Source organism: Panicum virgatum, chromosome 3N (assembly GCF_016808335.1).
Source record: "Panicum virgatum strain AP13 chromosome 3N, P.virgatum_v5, whole genome shotgun sequence".
NCBI classification, from domain to species: domain Eukaryota; kingdom Viridiplantae; phylum Streptophyta; class Magnoliopsida; order Poales; family Poaceae; genus Panicum; species Panicum virgatum.
In genome coordinates this window covers 21372540-21389960 of record NC_053147.1, presented here as the reverse complement: position 1 = coordinate 21389960, position 17421 = coordinate 21372540, and the positions used below count along the sequence as shown (strand labels likewise).

The 17421-nt window shown below is 42.4% G+C and overlaps 1 protein-coding gene and 1 long non-coding RNA gene across 10 annotated transcripts; one reads left to right on the top strand and one right to left on the bottom strand.

The window, feature by feature from the left end:
- Positions 1–498: 498 nt before the first annotated feature.
- Positions 499–989, top strand: LOC120665042. The gene is made up of 2 exons (XR_005671093.1): positions 499–756; positions 841–989. It is a non-coding gene; the product is annotated as an uncharacterized LOC120665042 (long non-coding RNA).
- Positions 990–3321: 2332 nt separating this feature from the next.
- On the bottom strand, positions 3322–16112 carry LOC120665040 (zinc finger CCCH domain-containing protein 36-like). Of its 9 annotated transcripts, none has more exons than XM_039944464.1 (9): positions 15700–16067; positions 13113–13296; positions 12762–12949; positions 11415–12670; positions 11173–11335; positions 4966–5146; positions 4834–4893; positions 4096–4194; positions 3322–3678 (listed from the first exon to the last, which is right to left on the bottom strand). In XM_039944464.1, the coding sequence occupies exons 1-5, from the start codon at positions 15839–15841 to the stop codon at positions 11306–11308; spliced, it is 1800 nt and encodes a 599-aa protein (XP_039800398.1). In that variant the 5' UTR covers positions 15842–16067; the 3' UTR covers positions 3322–3678; positions 4096–4194; positions 4834–4893; positions 4966–5146; positions 11173–11305. The 9 variants fall into 9 exon arrangements, with proteins under 9 accessions (XP_039800398.1, XP_039800399.1, XP_039800397.1 ...); XM_039944465.1 differs by having other exon boundaries at positions 3322–3667; XM_039944463.1 differs by lacking the exon at positions 4834–4893.
- Positions 16113–17421: the final 1309 nt, after the last annotated feature.

Sequence of the window (17421 nt, the reverse complement as noted above, 5' to 3'; positions counted from 1 at the left end):
GACTTCACTGACACTCCATTGCCGAGCCAGATGTTCACTGACATAGGCTCTTCTCATGGTCACGATGAAGATGTGGAGACATGGGCCGAAGAAACAATTGGGGACACACATCTGGGAAAAAGGAAGACTAAGATTGGTCCCGAAATGAGAAAAGGGAAGAAACCACGCACTGAGGAGGAGTTAGGTAGTGACGATACCACACCTGAGCCTAGTGGTGGTGAGGACATTGGTGATGATGATGATGATGATGATGATGATGATGATGATGATGGTGATGATGATGGTGATGGTGATGATGATGGTGATGATGATGATGATGGTGATGGCGAAAGTGGTGGTTATCGTATATCTCCTACTATAAGGTTCACTGGGGAGGAGGACTTCACCCATGCAACACAAGATACAGATCATGGAGCACCTACTTCACAACGACAAACAACATCGACAAGTCGAAATGGTCGACAGGCCCCACTTGCATATGATGAAGATAGCTCTAACTCTGCCTCCAGTGGTCAGTACTACAACCCTTACAGTACTTCTCCCCCTGCAGGGGGCTTTCTGTGGCCACCACCAGGGGTGGTGAACCCGCCACTTCCGCAGGCAGTTGCAGCATTGCCTTATTTGGATTATCACGGCTACCTACCATATGGAGCTCCACAGTTGCAACATCACCCACCTACGTACGTGTATTTGCCACCAACAGACGAGCCGTATGAGGGACCACCGGGAGAGAGATTTGAGGACTGAAGAATGCAGGTACTTATCCTATCAACAGAAATTATCTATACGTTTTGCTTCCTCTACTTATTTAATTTATTTCACATAAATATTTAAATGCAGAGAATATGCTACATGGATTATTCTGGACTATGCCTTTGCCTCTTTTGTATCTTTGGATTGTAATAATTCTAATGGACTTTGGATGTATTGCGTTCTATGTGTGGACTTTGGACATGAGTTATGTGTAATAATTGTAATGGACTTTGGATGTATTACGTTGTATGTGTGGACTTTGGACATGAGTTATGTGTTAAATGGTGTATTTGTCATTGTTTTGTGGAGTTATATATATGTTATGCATTATAAACTGTCAATATACACATAATCAGGGGAAATTTTGCCAAAATTTTCAATTTTTCCATATGTACACATCATTTTCTGTTAATTTGCATCATTTTACGGTGACAAAACCGAAATTTCGGTCAAAATTACCGAAATTCCGGTCGGGAAAACCGAAATTCCGGTCGGAATGCAACGAAATTTCGTTTTTCGAATTCAAAAACCCATTTCGGTCGGAATTACCGAAATTTAGCGAAATTTCGCCCGGAATTCCGTTTCCGCCGGATGGCGGGATTCGGTCCAAAAACGAAAAGGAGAACCCTGCCCGCGCCCCCCGTCCTCACGACGCGTACCGCGCGGGTCGTCGCGCGCCGCGCCGGCCGGCGTTTTCTGCTTGGGCGGGCGGGCGTCTGAAACCCGGACGCCGCAGCGGCGGACCCGGTCGCGCCGAGGAGTCCGTCCGTCCCTGGGTTCCCAGATTCAGACCTCCGGTTTCGGCGGATCACCCGTGGAAAACGGCGGCGGGTCACGCTTCAGAGCTGTTTAGTTGGTGAAAAAGTTTGAATTTAGCTATTGTAGCATATTTCGTTGTTATTTGATAATTAATGTCTAATTATAAATTAATTAGCATCATTAGATTCATCTCGTAGGAATTAATTAGACTATGTAATTAATTATTTTTTAACTACATTTAATATTTCATGTATATATTTAAAAATTCGATGTGATGACGGCGCAAACTTTTTTTATAACTAAACGCAGCCTCAGGTCCGCGCACCCGACCCCCTGCCAGCTTGCTGACCGCTTTCAACTGGAACCCCGGGCGATGAGCACCAGCGAACGTGGACGCGCCGCCGTACGTGGCCGGCACCGTACCGTGTCGCCGGGAACGTTCCGGGCTCGGATCGCAGCCAGGGCCGCAGCAGGCAGTTTACTACAACTAGTCAGGTTAAAAAAATAAAGGGACCCACGGTGGGTCCCACGAAACAATGTGCGCGGGTTCCAACTGAGTAGTATGTGGGTCCCACCTAAATAGTAGGTGGGTCCCACGACGGCGGCGGTGAGATGGGGTGTGGGGCCACGCACGACCACAGTGGGGAGGCGGCTGATATCAGAACGCGGCGCACGCGTTCGGGAGGCGCCATGTGGATGTGGCCTGCCTTGAGAAATCGGACTGCCTATTGGTCGCAGCAAGGATGCTGGGCTCTCGGATGGCCCATGATGCCGGGCCACGCGCACTTCACGAACGGGCTGTGCCTGTGCTAGTGGCCCAATCGCACGGGGCGCCGCCGCTGTAGCCCCCGAACAAAAGAAGTTCCAGGTGGACGCACTGGCAAAGCAAGCGGTGAAGCAACACCCGACAAAGCAGGCGGATGCTCTGGATTCTGCCCTCTAGCAAGGTCAGCTGTGGACCCCCGACAAGAGAGAATATGCCGGCCGTAGCGACAGGTGACTGGTTCGACACGACCCGATCTGTGTTTAGTTACAAAATCTCTCTCTAAATTTCACTATTTACATATCACATCAAATCTTTTGCCTCATACTTAGAGTACTAAATGTAGATAAATAAAAAAGCAGGTCTGGGAGGGCGGCGGCCTGAGGGGCGGCGGGCCGGCACTGTGAGGGAAGGGGGCGGCGGCGGCCTAGGGAGGGGGCGGCACAGTGGATGTGGTGCTGCCGGCAACCCAGCTCCCGCCCACCGGTTGCTCAACATCGGGTCATCGACAACCCAGCGCCTGCTGGCCGCCGCCATGAACCCTAGCGCCGGTGAGTTGAAGCATCGAGGCACAGTTGAATGTCGCGGACAAAAACAGAGAGGGAGAGGCGATGTGTTATTTGGATAAGGGGTACTTTAGTCTCTCTTTTTTTCTCTTTTTTCGAAACATTTTTTTAGTCCTGTATTAAACTTCAGCTCACGGTGATAAGAAAGAGGAGCGGACGGTGCCTTTGATTTGGAAAAATTAGGGTAAACATGCAAAGTTAAAAAAATAAGGGCAAACATAGAATTGAAGCTCAAAACAAGAGCAGTCTTGCAATTGTCTCAAAAAAGATCCCCACCACCCATCATCTGGTATGTCACTATGAAGGCGATACATGCCAATACGTCAATCAAATTCCACAGCCTTAAAGTAATTGGAATTCATGGGGGCCATAACATTGAATTTAAGGGGAAAAGAAAGGAAGAACAACCTAAGGAACGAAAAGGGTTACCATGGTCCCTGAATGTAGCATGGCGATGCTGAATTCCGTTTGCAGTGCCAGTTTGTTACAACATAAGAAGCTGTCAAATAGTATTACAGTCTACTCATTCAAACCAACTTGATTGGTTTAATCAAATAGTGGTAATGAAATATCCCATACCATTAACAAAATAATTATTACAAACTTTGCGGGAAAAAACATCTTCTAACAGAAGCAAACAAACAAAGTATACATTTAAGGACCACAGGGGATGCATAGCCAATTTGGTCAATTTTAATCTCACAACTATTTCTAGCCACATAATTTCAGCACTAGATTATACCATCTGATGTGCCATCGGAAATCTGACGGACCACAAGTACCATCTTAAAACCTGTACTGTAGCAGAAGACCCTTGTTTCTGTCACTGCAGACAATCTCAACCTCGTCAAAAGAATACCAAATCAGCTAACTGTCACGGGAAGCATTGGGTGATTAACTAGAACTTTTTTTTCCCCTTTCCTCCTTTTTAGTTCTTTTCCAGACAACGCAGGATAGATGTACATCTTTGTATTCATAATTGACAAAAAAAAAAAGGGGTCCAAGTCCAAACCCACGAAGGCCCCCCTAACTCCCTAAGGCAAAACAAATCCGACAAACTCAAAACAGCCAAGTAAAGGAAATGACCAAAAGAGAGGATGACCCTAAATCTGCCAGAGACTACCTAGGTCTTTACTGCTGTTACCAATCCGCAGTTGGCTAATTACCAGCGCCAGTAATTAAACCTGACTTTCCACCAGGCCACAAGCTGATTAAATTACTAAAAAAGGATTGAAATAATAGTAGAATTCCGACCTTTTAGATTCGGCGAGCAACATATGCTGCTAGGGCATTTACCAGAGGTCAGGACCTCTATCATCAGTGTAGCTCAATCACAATGACAAAAATAACATCCTGGAGCATTGAAAGAAGTATTAAGTAAAAAACCAGTAAATATGCCACATCAACATCTTATAGAGCTTTAAGAGATCTAAGTCAGAAAGTTGATCTATGAATCAAATTTACATGTATGAGATAAGTCGAGTCAGGGAAAAAAGGACTCCCATGAAAAATGTGCCGTTTAGTTGAGCTAACTGGAGCCTCAGTAAAGGTTTTACCGAAAGGATTTTCCTTTTCAAGCAAAGCAAGGAAGAAGAGATGCTTTACTAAAAAATAAGGTCAAGAGTACACAAGAATTAATTGACACACCATACAAAGCTACACCAGCTAGTTAAAGAAAAACCACCAATTTAATCCAGGCAGTATTCCAGGAGGAAGTTGTAACATTATGAATGAGTTGTCATGACCTTGTGCGACTAAGAAGAATATTCTTAATGGCTAGGCCTAAACAGAATGGACATAGGAAGAACAATATTCTTAATTGCTAGCCCTAAACAGGCTCACATACACAACAGAATTTGATTGTTCCTTACCCATTCTTCGTCTTGTGCAAATAATAGGGCAAAGTAACTACCTTAGGTACTAAATACATGCAATCTATAGTTGTACACTGACTAAAAGTTCATGCATCCTACCGATAAGCAAATTCTGTACCTGATGCATTTAATAAAAGTGGGCATTCAATTATCTAACAATTCAATCAAAACCCTATCACTGCAGGAGAAATGGAACACATAAGAGAGTATGAACAAAAATTACTTCAGGTGAGCATTCTGGGAGCGGTACCTTATATGCAATATCCATCTGAACCACATGATTCTGAAGTTTCTTTCCATTGTCACATTGAAATCCTTGGCAAGCTGATGCCAGCTATCCTCTTCTAGCCTTGTGTACATACCATCCAAATCAATGAGCAGTTGAGCACCATGACAGATAAATTTGTGTACATTACTCCATCAGTGATAAACTGTGAGAAACAAAGCATATTATATTACAATTTTTTTTCTTTATGAATTGACACTAGCATATGATGTAGATGTTATACTGTGATAGAATGAGATTGTAAAATAGTAGGTGGAATATAAATGACATGATAGGTCAAAGAATCAATAAACTAATGGAGATTTGTAGGGAGACTATCAAATGTGTTGCAAACATACGTTGAAGGCCAAGGGTCAACTAAACTTGCGAATAGTACAATTGATTTTGGTAGATAGAAGGCATAGTAAATGGCCCATGAGAAGGTCATACAAATTCATCACAGGTTGGATAGTGAAAAAATTCAATAGAAGGTGAAGGTATATGACATGAATTGTCCATGATTGCTTATAAAAGTTGCTACTATTATTAGCTTCCTCAAAAAGTGGTATTGCATATGCCATGCAGTGTCTGAAGGTTTATATTAGGTAATCTGGAAATGATCTCTAGGCAACAAAAAATGGGCAAATCTTCATAGTGGAACTTTAGTGTTGGAATCTTTTACTTGCCTATGGCTCACAAGCAAACAACACGTGCCTAAAATGCTCTGATTGTGATCTTATTCGCCCATCAATAAATTCACAATTATGATAAGCGAGCCGCTGACTCATGAATGAAAAAAATGAAGAACATTAAATGCTATATGCAAAATTATTAAATAGAAGAGGTGGGACTTTTATGAAGGGTAAAATATAGTGTCATTCTTTCCTTATCAGAGCAATATATCTACTCATTCTTGTTCCTGGTTATCACTAATACTCCTCCATCTAAAATGTATTTTCCTGGGTTTAACTTGAATTGGAAATACAAAAACAAACATTCACTGAAAAAAAAGAGGGTAACAACCTGTCAATGAGAAAGAACAAATCAGGAGGACCATATATGCTCCGCTATAATTCGTGACTTAAATGATCATCAAGAGACAACAATATGCTCCAAAACAGCACTTCAGTACCATTAGAAAGTCCAACATTCAACCTGACTATTAAAATTCAATAGACGATAGCCTAAACAATTCATCACGATGCTTCTCTAGTGACCAGGGAACTCGCCTTGATAGGGTGAGAAGCTATAGAAGAATGCTAAATCCTTATACTTTTAGCAACATGTTATGTGGTAGTATGTAACTATTTATTGTCCCACCACCAAGATGCTTGTTCGCAAGACCAAGTGACATTTTACCCACAAAATATTCTTATATTTAATTCTCAATTCGTATAGATTGAAGATAGATCATGTAACTAACCTTTTCAAGTAAAAGCATTAAACATATAATAATAGCACGTGTTAAGATAGCAACAAATGACCAACATGATGACAAATAGGATGCATGCCAAATAAAACCAGACAAAATCCCTTTATGTTGCCGATAATATGCAGCATTTTTTTCCTTAATGATGATATGGTTATGTTGCAAGATAACTTAATAGATGTCTAATGGTAAGGTTAGTGCACAATATCACCAAGCAAATTTGGAATAATGTGTACATGTTCAATCTTGGTGCCCTTTAAATCCTAATTTCAGCATATACATGTGTGATATTTTAATTTGAGTCTAGCCGCTTGGGCACCGACTATCTAAGTAGTCGCGATTAGTACAGACCAGTTGGCCTAGAGGTTATTGCCTTGTCCGGTTGGCTATCCTTGACGTTCAATGAAGACTTGATAGAGCAGAACACAAGTCTTTATTAGTTCTGGACCAACATGTAACCGTTCTTTGTTAGTTTGGTTGCTTGAAAAAACCGAGCTGGTGTTCCGACACCCAAGCCCTATTTGAATCAGGATCCGATGGCCCATGTGTATGCGCTCGCGCATGTAAGGTTGTGGGGATTTAGTCCTACCTTACTAATTGAGAGTAAGTTAGACCAACATACAGTGGCGGAGTTGTCTTAGGTTTTTAGGTGGGGCAGATTTACACGTGACAAACAAAAATGGCACTGAAAACACCAGTTCATCTAGCAGCACAAGCTAAATTTGCTAGCAAGCTAGTAAGTCAACAAGCAAGCAGAGAGCACTGAATCCTTAAATTCAATAATCTAATGCATACTAGTATATTGCAGTGTAACTACATGATACTAGTCAATAAAAAACTGCTACTAGCACTAGCCTAACGAAGATTAGAACAATAAAAATGGAGCAACACTCCACATCAACTGCAAATCAAGTACCGTAGATCTGGACAACAAGAAAAGTGGAGTATAGAACCACTCGCTGGCATGTTGCGCTAGGCCAAAAGCTAATTGGGCCGTCAATTTGGACCCAGCCACTGGCCCAACGCTATTCATCTTCCTCCTCCAGAACGTTGCTTTGAGCTTCAATTGAAGTTCCGGCTACCTAGAACACCATGGGGGAGGGGGTTGTGCTCCAACGGTAGCTGGGGCAGCTGCCCCACCGTGCTGTATGGGGGAGCTACGCCTCTGCCAACATATAAAGTCTCTAGAATTCATGTCACCAATTTCAGGTACCCTTTTACGCGAAGGGATGATGGAAGCATAATAAGAGATTAGTTGGATTGCGGTCCACTAGTTTGTGATTAGATTTGAATCCGGACTCGAGGTGTTATGATGGTATCAGAGCCACCTTTGCAATTACAAGGGCGTGGGTGGGTCAATAGCATGGACAAGTTGGGTACCACATGAGGGGCTATATAGAAAAGGAATCCAAATCTACCGAACCGCTCGCTCGCGCATGTGAGGTTGTGATGATTTAGTCCTACATACTAATTGAGAGTGTGTTAGGCCACATATAAGGTCTCTAAAATTCATGTCACCAATTTCAGGTACTCTTTTACGCGAAGGATGGAAGCATAAGAGTTAGTTGGAGTGTGGTCCCCTAGCTTGCGAGTATATTTTAATCTGAGGTGTTATGATGGTATCAGAGCCACCTTCGCGATTACAAGGGTGTGTGCGGGTCAATAGCATGGACACGTTGTGCATGGCGCGTGTAGGCTAGGGAGGAGCATGGCAATGCACATGTGTCGGCAAGGATGCACAAATGTGTGCCAAGAGGTAACATTCCTAGGGATTTGCTTGGTTGTGCACATGTTGTGCTAACGAAAATGTACGGCCTTTTTGAGGGGGTGGTACGTGACATGTTGACCCACTTTGTGTCTATGTGAGGTTGTGAGGGTTTAGTCTCACCTTGATAGTTGAGGGTGAGTACACACGTCACCAACCCCAAGTTAACCCATTTTAAGCGAAGCAAGGACAAAAGTGTAAGCGCTTTGGTGGGACTGTGTGGACCACCCATTGTATGAGTGTGTGGTTCACCATACGATTGTGTCTTCGAGCCAATGTATAAGTGGATTTAAACCGTTTGGACCATGAAGCGACATGTTGTGTGTTAGTATACATAAACCAAGCTATTATGGGTTGGGCCTTGAATACGATTGAGCTAAACCCCAAATTACCAAGTCCAATAGTTCAGCTGATGTGTTCGACTCCTTGTGAGTCACTACTAAACAATGACTAATCGAATGATCAGCCAGCTAGACAACATAATCACATCTACCCACCAAATCAATACATTGAGCGATTTGAAAATAGTACACATCATCTATCGAAAGAGATTCCTTGATTACAACATCCATCGACAATGGCAGTTGGTGGGCTTGTACTATCACCATGGAAAGAGATTCCTTCATTACAACTTCCACCCATTGTACAATAAGGCATAAGATTATCGAGATACATCACAAGATGATCATTTAACATCATTGCATGGACCACATATGATGGTAATATTAGAGAGACAATAAAGGGTTTCTTTGTGCCACCTGGAGTAATGATTACACTACATATACAATCCCTTTCACATGATTGTTTTCGCACCAAATGCCTGAAAGTTTTGGGTGCGAGATATAAGAATGTCGTAACAAGGAAACAATGGTACGTGCGAGGAGGATTGGAGTGAAGCACGTCATAGAGTCAAATAAGCAAAGTGTGGCCGATTTATGAGCACTACTCCAACATCTGAAATATGATGTATGATTTATATTGGTTCGGACCATGAGGCACAATATGACCTTGTACAAAAATGGTTTAGCCCTGTGTGTCATCGAGGTTAAACAAGGATAAAACGGTCCACAAATCCAACGCAGTAATTAGCTTCTCGCATCGATTTGCCAGGTTCGTTGTAATTGATCCACAACAGAACAATCAGGATAACGAGTGCGACCCTTGCTTGGCAAGTAGCGTGAGGCTTTCCCCGAGGATGTTAAAGATTTTGAAAAGCATATAGAGCAACGCCTTTTGTAATTAAAACAGACTCAGTCGAATGTCTCGATCAAGATTGAGACCCACCTACCACAACGAACATGCATCCTTTCCATAGAGCTAATACCAAGCCTTTGGAACCATTGAGGATCGTGGCTTCATGACCTTTCATAGTGTTTCTTCATGATCCTCCAAGGTTGGGAGCTTTGAAGTCTAGGAAATCAAGTCCTTCAAATAGCATGTCTTCATGATCAAGAATATGATTCTTTAGAACCCCAAAGTCTTGTATGCAAGAGCCAGAAGTCGAGTTCTTCAAATGTCGTGTCTCTTGATCGAGTTCTTGAAGCTCGACTGAGGTCTACGTAGTCCGGAGAGTTCTTGAAGCTCGACCGAGGTCTACGTAGCCCGGAGAGGTATCAAGAATATTGTAATATCTATGCATATTAAGTAGAAAAAATGGGTAGAGAAATGCGACCGTGCAACTTACAAGCTCGAACCGTTCAAGGCTTTCACCAATGCGGATGGTACACCAATAATCACATGTTAATCCTCCTCGCTAAAAAGACGTTGGCACTTCATCAACTTTTACATGTATCGTGGATCGAGCAAAGCTCGAATGGCTAGCATCACTATGTGAGCGAGTAGCCAACCCGATATTGCTTGGGAGTTTCTGAGGGTTGCCTTTGTACTCAGTTGGAGAAAAAAACACAAATTTGGTTGGTAAGCATACGCCATCTAGTGTTTCCCCACCTTGGCTTCAACCTAGGTTCTTGCTCTTTCCTCCTTCATTGCTCCTCATCTCTATTCTTTCGCCGTCGACTATGTTGAGCTAACGTTTGCAATTAGTAGAATGGCAATGTGGGATCTTGAGTACAAGGGCTAAGGCCTAGTAGTGGTGCACATGTCATTGCCACCAGTCATGCAGCACTAGACTAAAAAGTAATAGATATCGCTCGATCAAATTGGCTTGAGCATTAGCATGTTCAAGGACATAGATCAATAGTCATCTTATACTAGACCAAATTATGATGCCACATAAAAAATCTTATACTAGACCAAATTATGATGCCACATAAAAAATCTATGCAACAAAAACTTCATTATGACTAACTAGGTCTCAATCCTATGTTGAGTTAGGTTCCACAATGGCATTGGATATGTATTAATAATGTAAGCTCACTCTTTCTACAAGGTTGGTTATTGCATAGTCACATCCTCCTATTTTTACATCCTCATTTGCACTAGTGCTCCATGTCAAAGTTAAACTATATGATGTCTAGTAAATCTAGCAAACAATAAATCATGTAAAGGTACTTGGAGAACATGCCTTCTCTTCAGATCCTATTAACACCAAATGCACGAGAACACTCATGCCAAAAATAATGGACATGGTACACCACGCAGTGGAGAGAAGAGTAAGCACCATTCATGACACATATTCCATGGATTAAACAGACATGCAATAAGGTTGTCCTTAGCTGGCTGCATCAGATGCCATCTCAGTTAACATGCAAACATAAACTAGATATCTACCATGTCCAGTTACTACTAGGGACTTCAAACTGAAATATACAAAACCAACCAGGTTCAAGCAGAAGGGCGGGCCTGGTGCAGCGGTAGAGCCTACCGTCTGTAACCGGAAGGTCCCAGGTTCGAGCCGCCCCAGCCTCTGCACATTTGTGTGGGTAAGGCTTGGGGCTTAAAAACAACCCTTCCCCAGACCCCGCACAGTGCGGGAAGCCTACGACACTGGGTACGCCCTTTTTTAACCAGGTTCAAGCAACAGAAACAACTACCATACCAATAAGAACTTCTTGCACCTACAAATGTAGGTTAACCAGACCGGTGGGACATAAGGCTCAAGCTCCCATCAGCATCAAAGTCCAAGCTCCAATCTCAGTAGCGCTATCCTGCAACATTGAGAAGCTTGGATCTCACGTTGTACGATGCCTATCAACATACGCCTGTGATGAAATAGACAGAAGTATAATATGAGGGTTAATGGCTAGATTTGCAATTGAGGTGGAACTTCAAAATATTTACCTTCACAAGTTTTTCTATCTTTGATCCAGAGGTGGTAATATATTTGGCAATCAACTCTTCAGTAGTTGGCATTTGATTTGGCCTAATCGAATCAACAATTTTTTCAACAGATTTTTTCACTACCAGTTTATGAGCATCTTTACTCAGATTACCTTCCTTCCATATTGGTTTGATCAACTCCTTTATATGTTCTGCCAAATGAAAACGGAAATCTCTTGCTTTCTCATCATTACTAGCTGCACCAATTTTTTTGTCACGAGCTTTCAACCTATTATTATCATCCAGGCTAGAGCTGTGTCCTCTATCAGATGCAATCAAGTATGCAGGTCCATTTGCTCCTTTGGTAGACATATTCCTGGTTAGCTTGTCATTGCGGTTCAGTGATTCATCAGTAATTACATACTGATTTGTATGCTGACTTGAAGTACTGAAGGACAGATTGGAGGACTTCAGATTATCCGTATCTCCAACTTCAGGAGGTTCAATACAGTCAACGAATGGGTCATACCGACTCCCTGGGGGTGTTGTACTATCAGGAAAACTATAAGACGGTACAAAAGGCACTGATGTTACCCAGACCTCATCCTTGATTGGAGAAAGGGGTCCAGCTGACATATAAGGTTCATATGAACTGCTTGAGAGTAATGCAGGTCTGGAAGTTTCAGAGATAGCATAGCCTGGATTTCTAAATCCTGTTAAGCTATGTGAACTATATGAGGCATGGCTTGAATGATGTTCTTTCTTATGTGTGTTAGAAAGATTATCTGTTGTTGCATCATAGGCTGACAACTTCTCACTGAGTTGGAAAGGATCAGATGAAATAGACAGGCCAGATGATCGAAACTGATGACCTGAATTTAAGGTGTTCACATCAATATAAGTTCTTGCAACATGGGCATTACTGAAGCCATTTCTCCTGACCATACCAGATTGAAAGTCCCCTCCATCTAGCAAGATACCTCTGCCATCCAAATAGGTTTCAGGTGACAAACCAGTATGGTGTCTCATGAAAGGTTTGTGGTTTTTCTCATGAACTACTAGACTCTGCTCGATACTGCCAGTACCACGGAGCCCTTGTGAAATCCCTGGAGTGGTAGAGTTTCGTTTATCAGCAATATGTGCCAGCCTCTCATTATCTTCGCCATACACATGAATAAGGCTCCGATAATGCTCATCTTTTGATGAACCCTCTGCATATTTGAACTGAGGCACTTTCAAGTTGGATTGATGATGTACTTGGGACCCTTCTTTGGAACCTAAGCACAGCAGGGAGTAATAAGAAATTGGGAGGGAAGTTTGTGATAGCAAGTTGTTGCCCACATATTTTCCTAGTTAGGAAGCTCATACCTCTATGATTTTCAAAATCAGGTGGTGCAAGCAGACCAGCCTTTGCAAAACCCAGACCACCTTCTCTTTCATGAAGAAAGGCACAACTGTTTCCTTCCTTGCACCAACCTTGAGTGTGAAAGGTACATATTTTGGCAGCCCATTTGGTTTCATTCTCCAGGTGTTCACCAGGAGATGAGATATTCAATCTATGTTATGAAATGAATAAAGTTAGATACAAACCTGGTCGTTTTAAGTACGCAGCAGGAAAAAAAATGTTGTTCGCCAAGCAATACAATCACCAAAAGATTATTCAAGTTCAACAGCTGAAACTCCTATTTATTACAGCGGATGTGGTTATTGATAACATACCTCAGAGCATTAGAATCTGGAATCCCCAAGCCATCTGTACCAGGTAGGTATCGACCCCCCATTTTAGAAGCACCATCAGAATTGATGTGTAGAAGGTTACTGTTGCCAGCTTTGCTCAAACTTTTATCAACATTATGAGGTTGAAGCATTGGTTTCTTCTCGGCAGTAGTCACTCCATAAAAACCTAGATGATGTATGGTCACAACAAAGATCCAAATTTCAATACCAGAAAACTGAGAAAACTTTGGTGAAGATTTGCACCTAAAGTCACCATAGTCCCACAATGACATTCTATGTCAAACCTCAAACCACTCCCGAGTATTATATGTGGCAACGCGTATACCACGCAGCTGGCATCTCAGCTAAAGGATTTTTTTTCATAAGATTGCGAGTAGAGCACCTATATCATCCATGAAATCACTTAATGAAGATTATCATCATAAGATCTCACAGGCACACTTAGATTTGAACTTGGTGGTTTCACTTTTTATTTCAAACTTTGCTGGGTGTTACGCTCCCCAGCCCCCTCTGATCCAATATCACACAAAACAGGGAATGAAACATGTCTTGATTAAGCAAAGAAGGATTATGGATATAATGGCCAAGATAAAAAAATCGATGTAGATAACAATCAGTCTGTGATACCAATGATCCGAAAAAAAAAGGATTAAAGCTAAAGGATGGATAATAGTGAAGGCTTCAGTAGTTATAATAACATGCCAAATTTGATGTCATAATAGTACTTGTCATAATACAAATTATGCATTTTAATCTTACAGTTCCCACAAGATCAAGGCAACTTTTCTTTCTTGCTGTAATGAAATAGAGATTATTAGATTTCTCCATTTCATCCTCGTATTTGTTAAACACAACGGGTCAACGAAGTGAGCTAATCAAACATAAATACAGAACCGAATCAACTTCTGATGCAGGAACAATGACTCAGGACTCAGGAACTTAATGTGTTAGTGTACTGCACCACTGTAACTAAGCCAGGGGAAATGCCTATTTTCATGCCGAGTAAGAACAAAGGAACACAAACAACATCTTCACTCATACCGCGTAACCGGTATATCAGGATCATTTTATTATCATGATGACAATCCTTCAAAAAAAAGGAACAGAAGGTTTCCCTACATTTTTTTATGAAAAACAGCTGATTGATTTAATCAAGAAAAGCCGGTTCTTTATTCAGAAAACTAAAACAACAAAGGTAAACAAACAATGTATATTCAATAATTATAAAGACCCCCAAGGGAAGGTACGATTTAGAAACAATCAATCATGTGTCTCGTGTATGTCGTCACTTAGCATAGACCAACTAGCCAAAACTAACATTGCGACAAAACTAGCATAATCTGCATAATAATTGGAAACTGACAACTACATGCCTCAAACACACCACATTGCTTCATCCACACACGGCACACACATACTATAAGCATACTCTCTGGGTAACTAGAACAGACTCCAGCTCCTCTACCACAAGGTTAAAAAAAACGTTATTAAACATCACTTAATTGAGATTAAACACTAAACGGAGGCCTAACATCTCGTTTACGGCCTAGCTGCCCAACTAAGCGCTGGGCGCGCGTAGACGCTGCGTCTACGCGCTAGGCGGCGTGTAGGCAATGCGGACACGTGAAAAAACGGTGCTAGGTGTTGCTGGGCGGGCGGCGGCAGCCGCACGCGCAGAAAGTGCGAGCAGGAGAGCGCGCACTCGCGCGGGAAAAAAGCACGGGCTGCGGGCGGACCCTTGTCTTTCCTCTGCTCCTTTTCTTTCCTCACACACGCGAGGCTGTGACCCGCCGCCGTTCAAGGGAGCTGCTCAAGAAATTGGCACATCCTGGAGGGGAATCGAGTGCTGGTGCAGGCGGCGGCGTTCTCCTGCGTTCCGTCCCCTACGTTGTCGCCAGCAAAGCCCTGCGCCCCTGCTGCACACCCGCATCCTCCTCGGCTCTCAGCAGCACAAAAAAAAACACACAAACGATTAATCACGTTTAATCTGCATTTAATCTTCCTAGGCGCTAGTCAGTAGGCTAGTGCCTGCCTAGCGCCTAGCGTTTTCTTGAACATTGTCTACCATTATGGCACTAGTAATACCGACAGCATGTAAGCATCACAGGTGGACAGTGAATCAAGAAATCTAGCTATTACTACTAGTGGAAAACTTTATCCAGATCCACCTATCAAGACAAATATAGCACACAATGAATAGATCTGCTACGCAGCTCAGGTCAGCATGCTGGGGAAACCCTAGACAGCTCCATGCAGGAATTCTAGACACTACTGCTAGGTATACTCCACAGCTCCAAAACCAGCAAATCCCCAAATCACCTACAGTCACTCCTACCACACAACTAACGCAGTCCTAGAACCGAATCGATGCTACCCCCCCCCCCCCCCCCAAAAAAAAGATCTTCCATTCACACATCCCATCTGCACCATGCTCTCGCGAGTCTAAGGCAATCTAACCATAAGCAATCCAATCCATGCTCGCACAAGTCCAATCGCAATCATCACCATAAGCAACAGATGAACAAGTACCGCATGCATGCAGAAGCAGAGAGTGAGCATAGAGCCATACCGTGGGAACCCAGGGCGCTGGGCGAATCCCTGACCCTCTTCCATCCGACCCGCCCCGTCTCCTCCGGAGCGCGCTCCACGACGTCCATTTCAACCTCCGGGATCTCGTCCGTCGCCCCAACCCCACCGCCGGCGCTGGCCATCCGGATGGACGCAATCGCTGCGGCGGCAGCGAGAAGAAGGGTTTGGGGGGAGGGGATGGGATGGGAGGATGCGGCGGAGGAGTCCAGGCGAGTGGGGGGATTGGGAGCAAAAACCTCAACCCTGGTCGCTTCAGTTTCTCTCCCCTCTTTCCACGCTCTTTTCCCCCTCGGCCCTCGCCTTTGGCACGGCGGCGATGTCGCCTCTCCCGCCGCCGAGTCGCGCCAGTTTTGGGCGCAGCTTTGGTGCGCCAGTTTGAGCTGTGCAGTGGATGCCGTGTGATAGTATTAGCGTAAGTTATGTTTTGCAAATTTAAAAGTCTATATAATTATTGGGAACTATCTGGGAACGACCTGATTTTTAATATTTATTTGTATTGTATGAAACTTTGAATATTATTTTGGGTATCGAAATATTTTTTTTGTGGTGAAAGAAGGGATAAGATAGTTTATTAGGGAGGACGGAGCACAATTAGTCTGATACTTAATGTATTTGCGAAAACATGTTGCGATTAGTAGAGGTGTCATTTTTTTAGGAAGTAGTGGTTATATTTAAATATGATGCGTTATTGTGGAGGTAGCATGAGAAGTCATAGAAGAATGATAATCGAATTGTACGTATAGTATTGCTATTGTATTAGTAATGACACGGCCTTGCCGCATGGACCTGTATCCCTCGTTGTAGTACGGTAGTTGATGCCGATTTTAGTTCATGCATGTAGTTGTTGTGTACAGATAAATGTATAATTTTTTTTAAAGCAACGTAGTTAAGTTGCACGGTTCCATTATTTTCGCATAGATGTCATGGTTTGCAGCCCGTAGTTGCAATTGGTATGATTTGAGCATTCAATTGTCGTGACGTTAATATTTAAGTAATATAATATTTTGGGTATCGAAATGGAGGTATGACATTTGTTGCTGTATTTATTATGGTGAAAGAAAGGGAAAAATAATTTATTATGGAGGGTGGTGGCGTGGAGCACAATTAGTCGGATACTTAATGTAGTTTGTGAAATCATGTGATAATTAATAGATGTGATGTTTTTAAGAAAGTTGTAGATATATTAAAATATATCATGTTATTATGGAGATTGCATGAGGAACCGTCAAAAAAAGTAGTACAATATTTTTTTTAACAATATAATATGTATGTTGAATGGATTATGGAAATAATTGTGGTTAAAGAAGGGTTAGATAATTTATTAAGGAGGTTGGAGCACAATTAGTCATGTACTTAATGTATTTGCGAAATTATATTGCAGTTAGTAGCGCATTTTTTATAAGGGAGCGGTGGTTGTACTAAATTTGACATGTTATTATGGAGGTAGCATGAGAAGCTATAGAATTTTATTATGGAGGTACTATATTGCAATGTAGTTTTTGAATTCTTGATTAAATTTTATGTTGAGCAACTTTTGATTCCAACACGTTTTGGTGTTTAAATTATACGTATAATGTTGCTCGTGTGGAAGTAATGGATGAAACAAGTTGTGGTTTGATTCAATTAAAATCTGAGGTTTTTTTTTTGAAAAAAAAACTGAGAGAGAATAAGGACGGCGGGTTGATTTTATTAAAACTCAAGG